We start from the raw sequence: 14,422 nt of genomic DNA, 5'->3' as shown, positions 1-14,422 counted from the left end.
TGATGGGAGAAGAGGGAAGTTCTGTAGGGTTTGAGGGTAGGTTATATTCTTACCCAGGCCTTTTTGCTTTCATATCCCAATTGCTGTAATCGCTTTTGCTTGCAATAGTATGGGCATGTCTCTGGAGACTTTTAAAAATGTTGCTACCACAGTTATCTTATTAATTTGTCAGTTTGACAATGGAGAACACCACCACCAGCTCCTCTCCTCTTCTTATTTGTGCTGTGCCTCCAGTGTGAAGAAAGGCTCTTTCCTGCCTACTTGGACTCCCCTGGCAGTCTCTCTCCCTCTACTTGCTCCCTCTGGAAGGCTTTTAGACATCCCTCTCATTTGCTACTACCTGGTTATTTCCAGATTTCTTTCTAAGGCCTTCCTTACCTGTGACCATGCTTTTTCATTTATTTTAAAGGTGATAGGGATTATTTGGTACATTTGCGTTTTCATGGGCTACGGCAAAAATGTCAATTTTTAGCCATTATGATGTTTGCTTGGACAAATCTATTTGAGGCTGTGGTAGTGTTTAGAGACAGTGAACAATATGCATCAGTGTTGATTTAATGACAGCTCATTTTTTCATTATAGAGTAACTTGCCTTAGAAAGATTTTATGAATAATAAAAGGTATTCTTCTTCTTAAACCTTGAAGCAAGACAGCTTCTTGTAATGTGTTAACTTTAATAGAAAAGAGCCCGAAGAAAAGAGACTCTATTGGTTATCTTTGCCTTCTGATTCGGATGATTTCTCACAGGTAGTTTAGAAACTGAGCATGGCAGTATAATTACCAGTGCTCCACTTAACATGTTTCTTTTTAGCGTGTTCTTTGAAGAGCTGTAAATTCACAGCACAGGCTCAGAGAGGCGGACACCTCTCTGAAGGTAACATTATGAGAGAGGCGCCCACTTCATGAGGAGGCTGCTGCCTCTCTGGTTTCAAGCTGAGCCTTTGGCTTTGGACATGATCCCTTAGAAAGTGGTGGCAGGAGGGAGTGGGAGCTTCCAAAAGAAGTCAAATGACACAGAGAATAATGTGACTGTTGCAGTGCCTGGCAGTGTGAGTGAGTTCTGGTGTTCTCTCTGCTGTTGTAGTTGGTGGAGGTTGGAAGGTCACACAGGCTGGCACATATGTGCCACAGCAGCACGTACGTGGTGGATTTAGTCAACAAAAAGGAAAAAAAAAAAAGAGTTATACTGATAGCCCAGGGCTGCTCAGCTGCCGCTGTGTTTCGCCGGGTGCCTCTAACCTGAGGTCACGGGTAGAAATGTTCCCCTCGGTGCTCGTCTGGCAGCGTGTGTATTGGGCAGCCCGCCCAGGTGAGCACGTCTGCCTCGTGGTTCTAGAAGCAGAGTGACTTTCTGAGATGTGTAAAATAAGGTGCCTGCTGCTGGAAGTCATCACATCAAGCTGAGAAAGCCTCTTTTTAAGACTCTCCTAGATTTTTTTCGCTGACTATTCCTGTTGGAGCATTGTTCCATATTCACCCTGCTCTGACTATTAGAGATACCGTAATTTCCAGCCTAAACTTCCTTCTGAGTAATTTCTAGCTGTTTTGTTTTTTATCAGCTTTGTCCTATAATTTGGGTGACTTTCAGTCTGAGTGTTCACTCTGATATATTTATAGACGTCAATATTTTAGCTGTCCTTTTAAATATCAGCTGAATCAATCTGAGTTCTCTGTGTCCCCCTTTTTTGTGATATCTTTATACCTCATTATTCAATCTTAAACAATACTTTTGGTTTTGTAACTACTTAAAGAAATCAGCCAGAAAGGATCTGGCTCTGTGATGATGCCATTTTCAGCAGCATTTATGACTGTACTCACGCTAACAGTGAATTTGGTCCATCAGCAGTCAAATAGCAGATGCAGTTAGTGCTGAGCGAGGCCCCTGTATCGATGTGGTTCCAGGGTTACCGTGGATCAGATGGAGCCTGCTGCTCTGGAGCAGATATTCCTCTTGTGCAAGTTGTTTGAAGCTGCTCATAAGACCAGTCATTGGTTCAGGCTTTTGTGCTTGGCCGGGGGTGAAGTGCGTTTTGTGTTATGTAGATGAAAGCCTGTTTTTCACCTTTCTCTAGAAGAAATCTAGTGTGTATATATATATATATATATGTTAAAAGGTCTTAGGAAACCAAACCAGGATGTAGGCAGTTGGGATCCTCAGGGAAAGTGCTTGCAAACCACATTGCTGCTCTAAACCCAGACTCAGCAAAGTTTCTCAGAGTATTTCACTGAAAATCAAATTTGAGTCCTGAAACTGGTTTACCTTTATGAGCATGTTCTCCTAACAGTCCTTCTAAAGCAGCTTGTTTTACTTTCTTTCCTTCTTACTGTTACCCTCTAGTAGGAGGGGCAATAGGCAGAGTCTAATATATGAGATTTATCTGTATGTGCAATTCTTCTCAACCAGCTTAGGAAAGGACCTGCGAATGACCAAGGAGATTCTTGTGGGCAGCATATCTTTTTTTTTTTCAGTTGCATTGCAGCTTTAAGTGACAGGAATGAAAATTAGTTAGAGAATATTTATACTGATGCAGCTATTCAATTATATTATTGCAATATATATATGATATATATATATATTGCAAGTTTACAGTGATAGGACAGTAGGCAACAGGCTTGGGGTAAAAATAGGAAGTTCTGGTTATACAAGCTGAAAAGTATTTTCATGATGAGGGTGATGGGATATTGGAACAGGCTGCCCAGAGAGGTGGTGGAGTCTCCATCCTTAGAGAAAATAAAAGCCCAGCTTGGCAGGTTCCTCCCTGAATAACCTGATCTAGTTGGAGCTGCTTTGTGCAGGGCTCAGACTGGAAGTTTGCTTCCAGTCTAAATCATTCTGTGATACAAGTGATTTATTCAGCCTTTATTCCTCCCAAAGAAGGAAACCTCAGTGTCTCGCTACTGTGTAGTTTTTTGAAATGCCCATTTATGATTTTGGTACATTTGGAAGATTAGCTGCATTTTGAAAAATATTTCTGCAGCTGTTTGCAACCTTGGAAGTATCAGTGATATTCACTGCCTGCGCCCTCTTTGTGTTTAGAAATCAACACATGGCTTCTTACCAGAGTAGTCTAGAGGTGAGTTGGCCGGCACAGTATGTATGAGACGGGCAAACAAGTGGCTGCAGAGACACAGCTGGCATGGCACTGCTGCAGGGGCGCAGCTGGCACTGCTGCAGAGGTGCAGCTGGCACTTGCAGAGGTGCTGCTGGCACTGCACTGCTGCAGAGACGCCGCTGGCGTGGTGTTGCACGGCTGCAGAGCTGAACCTAGCGTTGCTCGCAAGGTGTGATGCTCTGCCCGTGCTGCGGCACGTTCTGCCCCAGCACAGCAGTCTTATTTATTGTGATTTAAGGTCCTGTTGTTAGCTCATCCTTGAGAATGAGAAAGCCAACGTAACATATAACTAGCTTAAGGTTTCTAACATAAAATATGTGACAAGTTAAGATGGTTAGTGGCCATGCAAGAGTTTCCCTGGCTGGAGATGAGTTTTGCCCTAATCTGCAGATCCGGTTGCTTTAGGAAGACACAGGGACTATGACCAACCCCTAGGTGATGAGCAAGGTTTGCCTTTGTTGTTCCTACCAAACTGATTACTCGGCCTTCTAAGCTGGCAAACCAGGATACTCATCTCCACATAACCGATTTTCCTTGGTGGAATATCTGCCAAGTAGATGCGAAAAACCCAAAAGATTGAGGACAATGCTGTTTCCAACCCTCGTGTGCCTGGTCAGTGCCTGCCTGCCTGTGGCTTCCAGCAGTGCATGGTGGGGCTGCACAGCTAGAACTGCCTGCCGTGCTCGAGGGAGGGTTGTTCCCCTCTGACCAGTATTGGTGGACAAAAGTTGTTTCCTGAAGTCATTTTCTGTCTCCCTGACACTTCCTGTCTTCCTGTCGTTGTGCATCTGAAGCCATCCTGCCATTCACGTGCGGGCTCAGATTTCTGTAAGCAGTTTTTAGTATAAAGACTCTCTCTACTTGTGCAACAGCCAGCTAGTTAACTTATTGGGCCTGTTATTGAAAGGCCTATTCTGCTTATTTATAATTGTAATTAATATGAATAAACTTGTAATATTTTGTCAACAAACTTGATTCAGGTAACAGGAATGAATATCAGTCTTGGACACAGAACAAATGGCAAAATTTTCTCTTGGAACATTTTATAGGTACTTACGGCTTCCCATACTTGTTTTTTTTTTATGTGATGCATGCTGTCAGCACCAGGATACATTATATATGACTATTTCTATTAAAATTTTGTATTATAGTTACGTGTTGCTAAGTAATTCTCGGTAGCATAATGAATCCTGATGTTTAACTTGGAATAATGAATCTTGGTCTTGGGGGTACGGAGAGAACTTCCCTGGTATCCCTCAATTGTGGAAAGATGAAGTTTTCATCTCATCTCATTTCTCTAGAACTGTCTTTTATTTATTTATTTATTTATTTTTGCTATGCGTCGGCAAATTTGAGCTAAGCCTGAGGAGTCCTAGCTGATCGATTCCAGTTAAGCACAGCTCACACATTGCCATAAGGTCTCTTCTGGACGATAATTACAGTCTATAGTTTCTCTACCTGCATGCATTTTTGGAGTAGCCATGTTAAATTCTCATTTTGTCACTAATCTCTTTATTATTATTATCATTTTGTCAGTATTGGCCAGATCTGAATTTAAAAGATTTATGTACTTATGTGTCTGCTTTGTCTTTAATAAGTACATAAATAAATAAACCAGAGGTAGAGTATTTTTCTGTGCGTTACAGAAATAGAGCTTGGTTGTTTGGTTATTTCAGCTAAGCCTAGGTTTGTTATACCAGTAGGCTATGAATAGTACAGGTAAAATATTAACAGTAACTCTTTACTATAGCTATAGATTTACATGTTTGTGCTCAGTGAATCAGTTCTATTATTCAGCTGGGTTTTGATTAAGATCTTTTTCAAGGGCACAGCAAGAATTTCCATAGCTAAGGTAAACATACTACACTTTAACAAGAAAAGTGTTTAATATTGGTTAACAACTAAAAGAATACTAAAAACCTTTCACAGAAGAAGCTTGAATGAATTCTAACATAAAATTCATTTTGGATGTACCTCACATCTGAAAGCAGGTTATTCATAGGGTTTTTCAGTAGCTCTCAGTTATGATGGCTTAGGAACCTAAATCCTATTGAAAGGCCTAGGAATTTAAGATTCAGAAAGATTTTTAGAAGTGTAGCCTTGCAGCATTCTCTACTCCATAGATGAATGGCTTTTACATTTGGAGATACTGATGTACCTGAGCGGCATGGACATTTGTGCTTGCACATGCGTGCTCATGTAGAAGAAAATACTCTGATTCAGAGTCTGAGTTTTTAATGAATCTCGTTATGATTCACTAACGATCTCACTTTGACAGTAATTTACTGAGAAATCAGGTAATACACAGATGTTTGTGGGTTTTTTCCCCTGATCTAGTGAGTTGTCTGCATGAATTTGTTTTATGTTTTGTTAACAGTAACTTAAAATGTGAAGAGGACAGCGTGAGTGGGCACGAGGTGAGTGGCCCGTCCGTAGGCCTCTTGCAGGGGAGCGGGCTGCACTGCTGCAGTGTCCTGTCGTAAGGGTTTCTCAAAATAAAACATTTGGCAAAGGTAGATTTTAGCCAGATGCCTTTCTTGTTCTGTTTATTTGATTAATTTTTATAGGTTTATGTGAAGAATGAGCCCAAAACTGACATAGACAGTCTTGTTGAACAGACTCACTGGCTCCTCTGGATCTTTGGGACATCCAGATAGTGGAATCTGGCACCAGAAAAAAGGCTTTTGGCAGCCCTGTCTGTTGGTGACCGTGTAATCCATCAGTTTGGCATTCAGGCTGGCATCTGGAGCCTCACTCTAGGAGGTTGGATTTTGAACTTTTTTCTTCTAACCATGCATTTACCCTCTGATATGGATCAGCATGTTAGACTGTTTTACCATGCAGGTGCTAGAATATTAGAAATTGTGTGAGGAACTGGCAAAAAAAAAAAAATACAAAAGGCATTTTTGCTCCTGGTAATGAAGCTATTTTCCTGCTGTTGCTCCTGGTAATGGCCTTACTGGTCTTAAACTGGCTTGAATCAATCATGAAACTGCACCTTGGTTGAACTGAAAGGACAGATACTGATGTTTCTGAAAAGACATTTTTTCTTTGCTAGTGTCTGAGTGATATCAGAGCAGTATGTTGTATTTGAAGTGATAGTGGGATTATTGAAAAAAAAAAAATGAACTAGAGGAACTAATGAAACTTCCTTGAGTGACGTGGCTTCCTACAGGGCAAAAGACGATGATGGTGCCAAGGGACAAAATAGCCGTGGGCTTTAATCTATCTCACCTGAGACATGTCAGGGTTTTTTTTTTTTCTTTTTTGTTCCAAAAATTTTGATTATAGTATCTGAGTTTACGTTTCTGGTTAAACGTATGATATATTTGCTACTGGAAGAGGGATCGCCTGTCTTTAAAGTAAACTGCAAAGTGAACTAGTGACTATAAAGTTTGTGTACTTGGTTACTGCCAGAGGAGAGGAACAGAGTTGCACAGACGTAAACTTTTTAAAATTCTGGAAGCCCACTGGCAGGAAATGCCTGCAAATGAGCTGCCAGGCTTGTCTTTATCGTGTTTGCCCAACCTTGACTTCCAAGTTAACGTGTTAGGATGTGTCGGAATAAAAACTGCTGCCTGTTTGCAAGAGTTCAAACTTTGAAAAATTCTGTGTCTGGTTCCCAGGAAGCCTCTGCATCCCTCACCTTCGTCCTCGGAAAACCAAGTTTTTCCAGCCAGCCAGCACTTAAACCCTAGTGCTGGTTACCACTTACGATGCCAATATACTGAATCAAAAGGTCTAATTCAAAGTTAATATCAAACTGAATAAATACCTTTATAAAGTTTTCACATTAGGGAATATGGAAAACCATCGGTACTGAACATGAGTTTCAGAGAACTGTTATTTAAAGATGAGAGGTCATTTAGTTTAGCAGCATGTGTTTATGTGGCTGTTTAAAAATGCTTTTTTGAGAATATTCCCCTTATGAGCTCTTAAATGAATGTTTGACACCACAGCAGGAATTGGGCCCAAGGGTGCTGGTAGCAAATAGCCAAAAGCCTTTTGTAATACCAGGCAAAATCCCTGGCAACACTTAGTTCCCTTCTCCTCTTTTATGTATTTCATTGTGTTTCATAGCAAGACTTCTGTTTAGGTACTGGTCTTCCAGATGCTTCTCATCAAACTTAGGATCTAATAACTTTTATTTATATGTATCTTCAGATTTCAGAAGTAGCCGGTACTGTAGGCATGTGATGTGCTTTTAAAAGACGTTTTTATTTTAAGCAAACTTACTTTCCAATCTATATGACTCCCTTAAGCTCACCCTAAGAGGAGGAGAGAGGTCTTGCTGCTGTTCTGCGCTCCATAAAGCTCTCCTGGGTTTCAGAACTGCTCCTGCTCTTTGTGAGAGGGTTGATGGAGCAGCTGGTTCCACCGGGCAGGCGGCGTTTGGGTGACACTGTGCCCTGGGGTCCAAGGGATGCGGCTGGTTGTTGTCTGCTGCCTGCGCTGCTACTGTCTGCTCAGAGTGAGGAACTGCAGGAAATTATCTCAAAAATCTCAAAAGCTTGTTTAGGATCTACATTATTTCCCTTGGAATGTATTTTAGTTGGCTAAGTTGTTTTTCAAGTAGATGGTCTTATAGATTCCTCTGTAGAAACACTTAAAAAAAAAAAAAAAAAACACACACACACACACGAGAAATTGTTGGTAATGGCTCTCCTTTTGCACACACTGCATTTGCACACATGGTCCCAATGTGAGAGCACTGAAAAATGAAAGAACCATTTTCCTTCCACTATTTCCTTTTTTTCCTGGTAGCAAGGCATATTCCAAATATTCTCAAGCACTCTTCTTGCTTAGATTATAAGTCATGTTTTTCAACAAATGGGATGAAAAACTTACTCATAGCCATCTAAATTAGGAGCCCAGTCACAAAAAGAAGTCTGTCGTGATGTCCGAGTGGGAAAGGGTTTTCTGGCTCATATCGGTATTTGAACCCTTCAGATTTTAAAGCAACTCATTTGGAAAAGCCACCTTTCCTGCAGATTGGACAGCAGAAGTCCTCTCTGCTTCCTGGAGAGCCGGAGTCTCCCTCTAGGAGAGCAGTAATTCCAACAAGCACTTTTAAGAGAGACCTTTTCCTGTAAGGCCCCTAAGTTTAAGGACACAAAACTCCTTGAACCTTTTAATAGCAGAGCTATGGATTTGCATGTGATTATTTTGTTCAGGGCCAAGTGAGAGATACGGACATCAGCAAGTGACGCATTCGTTTGCTGAAACAAGGCAGGGTAGACTGGGATTGGCACAAATCCCCTTCATATTTACAAGCTCTTCACTGATGACTTCAGCTTTGCTTGTACGTGCCGTCTCGGAAAGCGTCTCAAATATTTAAGCCAACTTTCCCATTCTGGAGAAAACGCAGAGCTGCCCCGGGGGTGGCTGTAAAACCTCGCGCCAGGCCGAGGCTGCTGGGCAGCGCCGGAGAGGGGCGGCGCGTTCCGGAGCCCCCGCCTGCGCTGCGGGGAGCGCTCACGGGGGCCGCCCTGGCAGGTCAGGGGTGATGTTGTACATCGTGTTCCCTCAGTCTGTGGCGTTGGAGATCCAATGGCAAGTGGAAGAGGCCGCCTTTCAGAGAAGCAAACGAGTGGACAGGTGAGAAACATCTTGCCTAAACAGCAAGCTGAGATTCAGGAAAGCCAGGAGCTGGAATTTGCTATATTCACACAAGTCTCAAGTTATTCTGGACCGCATCTGCCAACTACTGCAACTCGTTCTTTGTCACCTTTCAGTCACCATGTTGTACTCACCATGTTGCTGTACTCTGTTTTATAGAGTTCCTGTAGCCTCGGGGAGTGTAGGCTCATTAAGGTTGGAAGGTGCATTGGTAGGTCACGTAGTCCATCCTTGTGCTTAAAGAAGCAAGGTTAGCACTGAGTTCAGACCATATTGCTTATAGTCCTGTCTCCTTAGATCTTCAAAGTCTCCACAGATGGAGATTCCCTGACCTATTTGGGCAACCTGTTCCAGTGCTTCGTTACCCTCATGGCAGAAGCTTCCTTTTTTCAGTTTCTGAGCACTGTCTGTCAGTGCCACCTCTGCACTCTTCTCAGTCACCTCCCCTTAGGCACTGGCAGGCTGCCCAGCTGTCTCTGCTTGAAGCTGAACAAGCCCAGTTCCCTCAGGTGCTCCCAAGGGCTCGTGCTGCAGTCACCTGGCCGACCGGTGGCCCTCTGCTGAAGGTGTCCAAGTGCACGCCCCAGATCTGGACACAGTGTTTAGCAGAGAACCCTCTGTTCTGAGTCAAGAAAATGTAGAGAAGCTTTATAGAGCCTTCACGCAGTGATGTCTCTGAGCGGTAAAGAGCTTGAGAATTGGTCACCCTCCTTCCAGCCTGGAGGTGAGGCTTTTGGAAAGCCTCGGGCACGTCTCTGCTCACAGATCCGGCAGAAGCTAGCTCAGGGCCTGATGGAAAATACTCCCAGAAAGGGAAGGAAAATCTGCAGAAAGAAAACAAACACCTACAACGTTCCTTCCCGCTAAGCACTTCTGCCAAGTCTCATGTGGCCTAAAAGGCCTTGGTACAAAAGATAATCTGGTTACCTTGGAAGTAGTTTATTATCTGAGTCTTCTGCTGGCCTCTGTATCTGCTTGCTGTGTTTTCCACTTGGTGTTCTTATCGAGGAAAAAAAAGAAAAAAAAGTTCTTTGAAGATGTGTTACCCGTTTTGGTAAGGAGTCACCTATTTGGTAAGGAGTCAGGGAGGCTCAGGACTCTGCGGTGCCAGGCCTTTGGCCAGCTGGCTCCCTGCTTCGCTTCCCAGGGCTGGGAACCCAGATCTGCCTATACCGCCATGACTCTCCGTAGGACTCTGCTTTATTAGTTGTTGTTCTACCTGCGACTTTTAAAATGCTCATTTGGTATATTTGGTATTTGGTAGCTATATTTGGTATTCAGATTAACAGCTAAATATTTTATGTTATAAACTGCTTCAAGTACAGATCTGTGCTGCATATCAAAGTGACGTGTCTCAAACAAGCAAACTGTGCACCTTCATCTCCCCATTTGCCCAAGTTAAAATGCATCAGGCAGACAGTAGAATAAGGGGTAGAATATTCTGCTTTAGAGGAAATGCTAGGAGGGGGTAATAGGAAAAGTTAGGATGTTGGAGCAGTCTGTTTCACCCTTTACATTCTAAGCGTAGGTAGCATGGACTTGAAGATAAATAGTGCTGTTGATTATTGGATTCTTGAAGGCCTGGGTTGTAAACAGTCACTTAATAGTTATTACAGAGACCTGGTCTAATTGCATTAAGTAATAGGAATGTCACATTGCAGCGTCTCTCTGCTCAGTGTCTGACTTTTACTCTGCATTTACCTTGCATCTGTCCTTGTTCAGTTCCTCATTCATCAACCTGTGCACATTTGCTTAAGCTATTAAGTCTTAGTTTGATTTATCTTCTGTGTAGACTTTGTGTGGAACTGCCGAGTGGTTCTAAACATCAGGTGAGAATGATGCAGGTTCTGGATGTTTGTGAGTCTGCTGCAAGGACCCCATTGAGTAGAAGGTTAGAGTGAAACAAAGTAAAATATCTTGCATTCCTCAGGAGTATTGAGAAAATATATTTTATAGAGCTCCTAATGGGTTATTTTGTTTTCCTTTTGTATTTGTTTGTCTGTTTTTAACAAAAAGAACCCAAATTGCAGGCCAATATTCTGCTGGGAGAAAAGTAGCCGCTTTAGGGAAAAAAAAAAAAAGGAAGAAGAAAGAAGGAAAAAAAGAAGAAAAAAGACTAAAAAGGTTTAGGGTTTGAAGGACAGTGGTTTGGTAGTTCCCTTTAGAGTCTGTACAGTTGCTGAGAAGAGTCCCTGTCTGCGTATTTCTGAGTGCTTGAGTATAACAGTCAACTCTCCTTGTACCGTTCATTGGACTTTGTAGAAGGCTCCGTATGCTCTTCCAGGTGCCTATATGTGATCCTCCGAGGTGTCTGTCATCGCCACGGCGGCGGCTCTCCGTTCTTTCCGTAGTCCTTGGGCTAGCAGCTGTTCTGCTCCGCCGTCACATTCGCATCGCTTGGATCACAGGGAGGTGCCGTTCGCTGTGTGGCATCTCCAGTGCTAGGGGAGTGTTCGGTGTCAATCCAGAAATTAATTACCTGGGGAACATGGGATGGTGGGAAATATCTCCTTGCTTGCTCTGTTTTATGTTTAAACGCAACATGTGTCTGGGTATAGCTGGAGTGAGTGATTGAATGGTGCATGTTAAGTCTGACCGGAGGAAAACGGGTCAGTGTGACAGATCTCATCCTCCGAGGTTGGTGTCGGGAGGGCTCTCGGGATCTCCTCCATTCCTTATGCTCCCGTACAACAGGACACAGTGTTAGGATTGCATTTTTTCTCTCCAGTGCAGCTTTGACTGTTTATGAATCACTGGATGATTTTGGAGTCTTGTTTCATCTGTGGGTGTCTAAAATTAAATAAAAAATAAAATTCAACCTATAGTAAACTGATAATCGTAGTCGTTTTTTTAAAAAAGGTGGGAATCATTTTGCTATTGTGTCAGCACTAACCACATTGTTGGTTTATTAAATATCTTCTATTATATATAATTATCTTGTATATTGTTTTGACCAAGCTAAAGTGGCTTCTAATTTTGCGAAAGGATTTAGTTAAGAATTATTTTTATTTATTGATTGTAAGGTTAGTACACAACTGCACACCTTGTTGCCAAAGTCCTGGTGCTTCAGCCTTCGTTGAGTTTAAAAGCAAAACAACAGCATAAGGATGCTTTGGATTTGAATCCACTGGATAATGGAAAGAGCCACAGGGCTGTGAGTGGGGTATGAAATAAGGGCTCTTAAGAGCGTTTCTGTCTGTGCTTCTGCCCAGAAAGGTTCTTCTGACCCCCCACTCCCTGTGTCTGAGCGTTGTTGTTCTCTCCCTACGCTAACCTTTGAAAATAAATAAAAGTGATTTATCTGAAGTGGGATATCATGGAGACAACAGATCATGTAGTGCGCTTTTATAGACTCTTGGGTCATGTAAGGAGTTCCATCAAAATCAATATATGAGGCAGTTTGGGAATTTCATAGCTCTGCCTTTGCCCTGCCCCTGCCTTTGCCTGTGTCTGTGTATGGTAAGTGAGGGCACTGAGCTGAATGTGTTGCCAATGACTATCTTTTGCTTTAGTTTTTACCAGATTCGTGCATCTATGAAAATCCCACCAAGAATTCCCCACAAATTGGAAGCTAGCTTGTTACACACAGCCGGTAAGTGCAAGAGCTTTTAGCAAATTGAGATGTTATCTCACCTTGCTTTTAAAGGAGTGTCCTTTTTGTCTTATGTTTTTATAGCTAATATAAGAGTTTTAATTCTCTGTTTTTTTATTAACACAATTAAAATACAACTTCGTGCTGACATACTGAAAAATGAGCTTGTTTATTCTTAGCAGTGAGACTTAAGTTAATTACAGAATTTGTGTTGCAGTATTTCCTCTGTTGATTCCTGTTACAGGTAGCACAGCATGGTTCCGTTATGTCTTCTGTGTTTTTCCACTGATTTCCTTAGTTTTCCCTTCTTATGGACTAAAATGGCTAAAGGCTGTGGGTAGGTATCATTTAAGCAGGTATCCTCGGGAGTAATGAAGAACTTCACCTATTTCAGACTTTCCTGCAGATTGCTGAACTTGTTTCTTTGCAAAGAAAGGCTCTGAAAATGTTTGGTTCCTTCCTCCTTCTGTCCCCTGGCCTTGCTGTCCAGAGGCAATGTTAAAAGCTGATTTAAACTCCTGAACAGAAGTATCCACCCACTGCCACCTCCCCTGACCACTTTTTTAATTTTAAACATGGTCTTCAGTTTTGATTTCTGTGCCCTGGGCAAATTAAACCCAGAAAACATATGCTAATGCTCTCCTAATTTCAAAAAAAAAGAATTTTTTGGAATTGACAGGAAGAAAATCTCGTTACAGACTTAGAAAATGTTAAATAAGATTACTGAGACCTGAATTATTGAGCAGAATCACCAGTAAAGGCACTGAAGCTTTCTGAATGTTTCCTGGGTATATGTGAAGTGAAATATATTTTTTTTATGAACAAAGGAACACATTTTTTAAGTCATAAGTGTACTGTGGTTTACTGGAATTTAACTCTACTAAACTGATTTTTTATAGTGTTACTTAAATTATATTTTCGTTATCTCTATTTTTTTTTTTCATGTCATCTTACAGTTTTGCCTTCAGTTGTTTTTCAGAAAGCGCAATGGATTTTGTGACATATATTCTAGCCCTTTTATCTCTCTTTACTAGGCATAAACTACATTATGTCTGCAGTTTGACATGAGTTTAAATCAACAGTGTCAAAAAAAAAAAAAAAAAAAAAAAAAAAAAGGCAGCCTTTTGCTTCCCTGAGGCTGTTTCCTGCTGCTCTATTGCTCTGCGCCCGGCTCTGGCCATCGAACTCTACCGGGGAGCTCAGCCAGCTGATAAACAGTCTTAAAAAACAAAAACAAACCCAGGAGAAGTCAAAAATAAAAGCTGGGATGCTTTTTTAGATCAATGTCTCCTTCTGGTTCACCATGTAGCTGCTAGTAACGTTTGTGTCACAACAGCACCACAATGTGGAGAGCAGGAATGTGGGGTCAAACAAGGAGTGGGTGGAATTGTTCTTTTTTTTTTTTTTTTTTTGTACGAATTTAGATTTTTGTGTGTGTGTGGTAGAGATGGTATTCATTTTTCCTCCTGGTGGACATGGTTGTACTTCGTCTCACAGAGGACCTCTCTTTCATCTGCTTTAGATGCTTCCTTAATTTAGCAGAGTTAGAAGCTGTAGATCTAGTTCACAGCCTTACATTCAAGGTGATCAAATGGCTCATATCAGTTACAGGACATTATTTTGGAAAAAAAGGCCCCTGTCATGTGGTGAAGGTCCAAGCCGCCCTCTGAGAGGGCCTGGTGTTTGTCCCCGGTAGAGGGGTTGGAGCTGGGCTGGAGCCAGCAGCTCTCGCTCTTGGAACGGGTGTGATGTGGGACCAGAGGCTTCCTGTGCCTCTGAAGCTCTGTTCTTCCGTCATCCTCGTACCTGGGTCTTTCCTTGTTCTAATCCCTTTGACAGTGTCATGGTTTTCTCATCCCGCTCTCCCAAGCCTCTCCCCGCTCACCCCAAGTTAACTGTGCCAGCTCACTTTTTCCCTTGTTTCTGCTGCATTTCTTCTCCTTCCACCACTTGTCCAGCCCTTCCCAACTTCATCAGGTCCCATGTCTCTCTCTAAGCCCCTTTTCTTCCCTTCCCATTTCCCCCTTCACCAGAGCAATGCGGGAGCCAGGACAAGCTTTCTTGCGGGCCTCATGGCTGGGGGCGCTCACTCCCCACG

General features: G+C 42.3%; 2 protein-coding genes across 3 annotated transcripts in view; one reads left to right on the top strand and one right to left on the bottom strand.

Moving 5' to 3' along the window:
• The window catches only part of ASRGL1 (asparaginase and isoaspartyl peptidase 1), a 449,509-nt gene that overhangs the window by 47,239 nt on the left and 387,848 nt on the right, over window positions 1–14,422 (bottom strand). The gene's annotated exons all lie outside the window — the stretch shown is intronic.
• FAM135A (family with sequence similarity 135 member A) overlaps window positions 1–14,422 on the top strand; it is a 55,049-nt gene that overhangs the window by 4,096 nt on the left and 36,531 nt on the right. For both annotated transcript variants that reach the window (XM_088539903.1, XM_088539902.1), the window contains exon 3: window positions 12,245–12,324. In XM_088539903.1, the coding sequence (XP_088396029.1) occupies window positions 12,245–12,324 (80 nt within the window). The remainder of the gene's footprint in view (window positions 1–12,244; window positions 12,325–14,422) is intronic.

Source organism: Tinamus guttatus, unplaced genomic scaffold (assembly GCF_059628265.1).
Source record: "Tinamus guttatus ecotype Peru unplaced genomic scaffold, ASM5962826v1 Tinamus_guttatus_pri_ptg000051l, whole genome shotgun sequence".
NCBI classification, from domain to species: domain Eukaryota; kingdom Metazoa; phylum Chordata; class Aves; order Tinamiformes; family Tinamidae; genus Tinamus; species Tinamus guttatus.
This window is presented reverse-complemented; position numbering and strand designations above follow the sequence as displayed.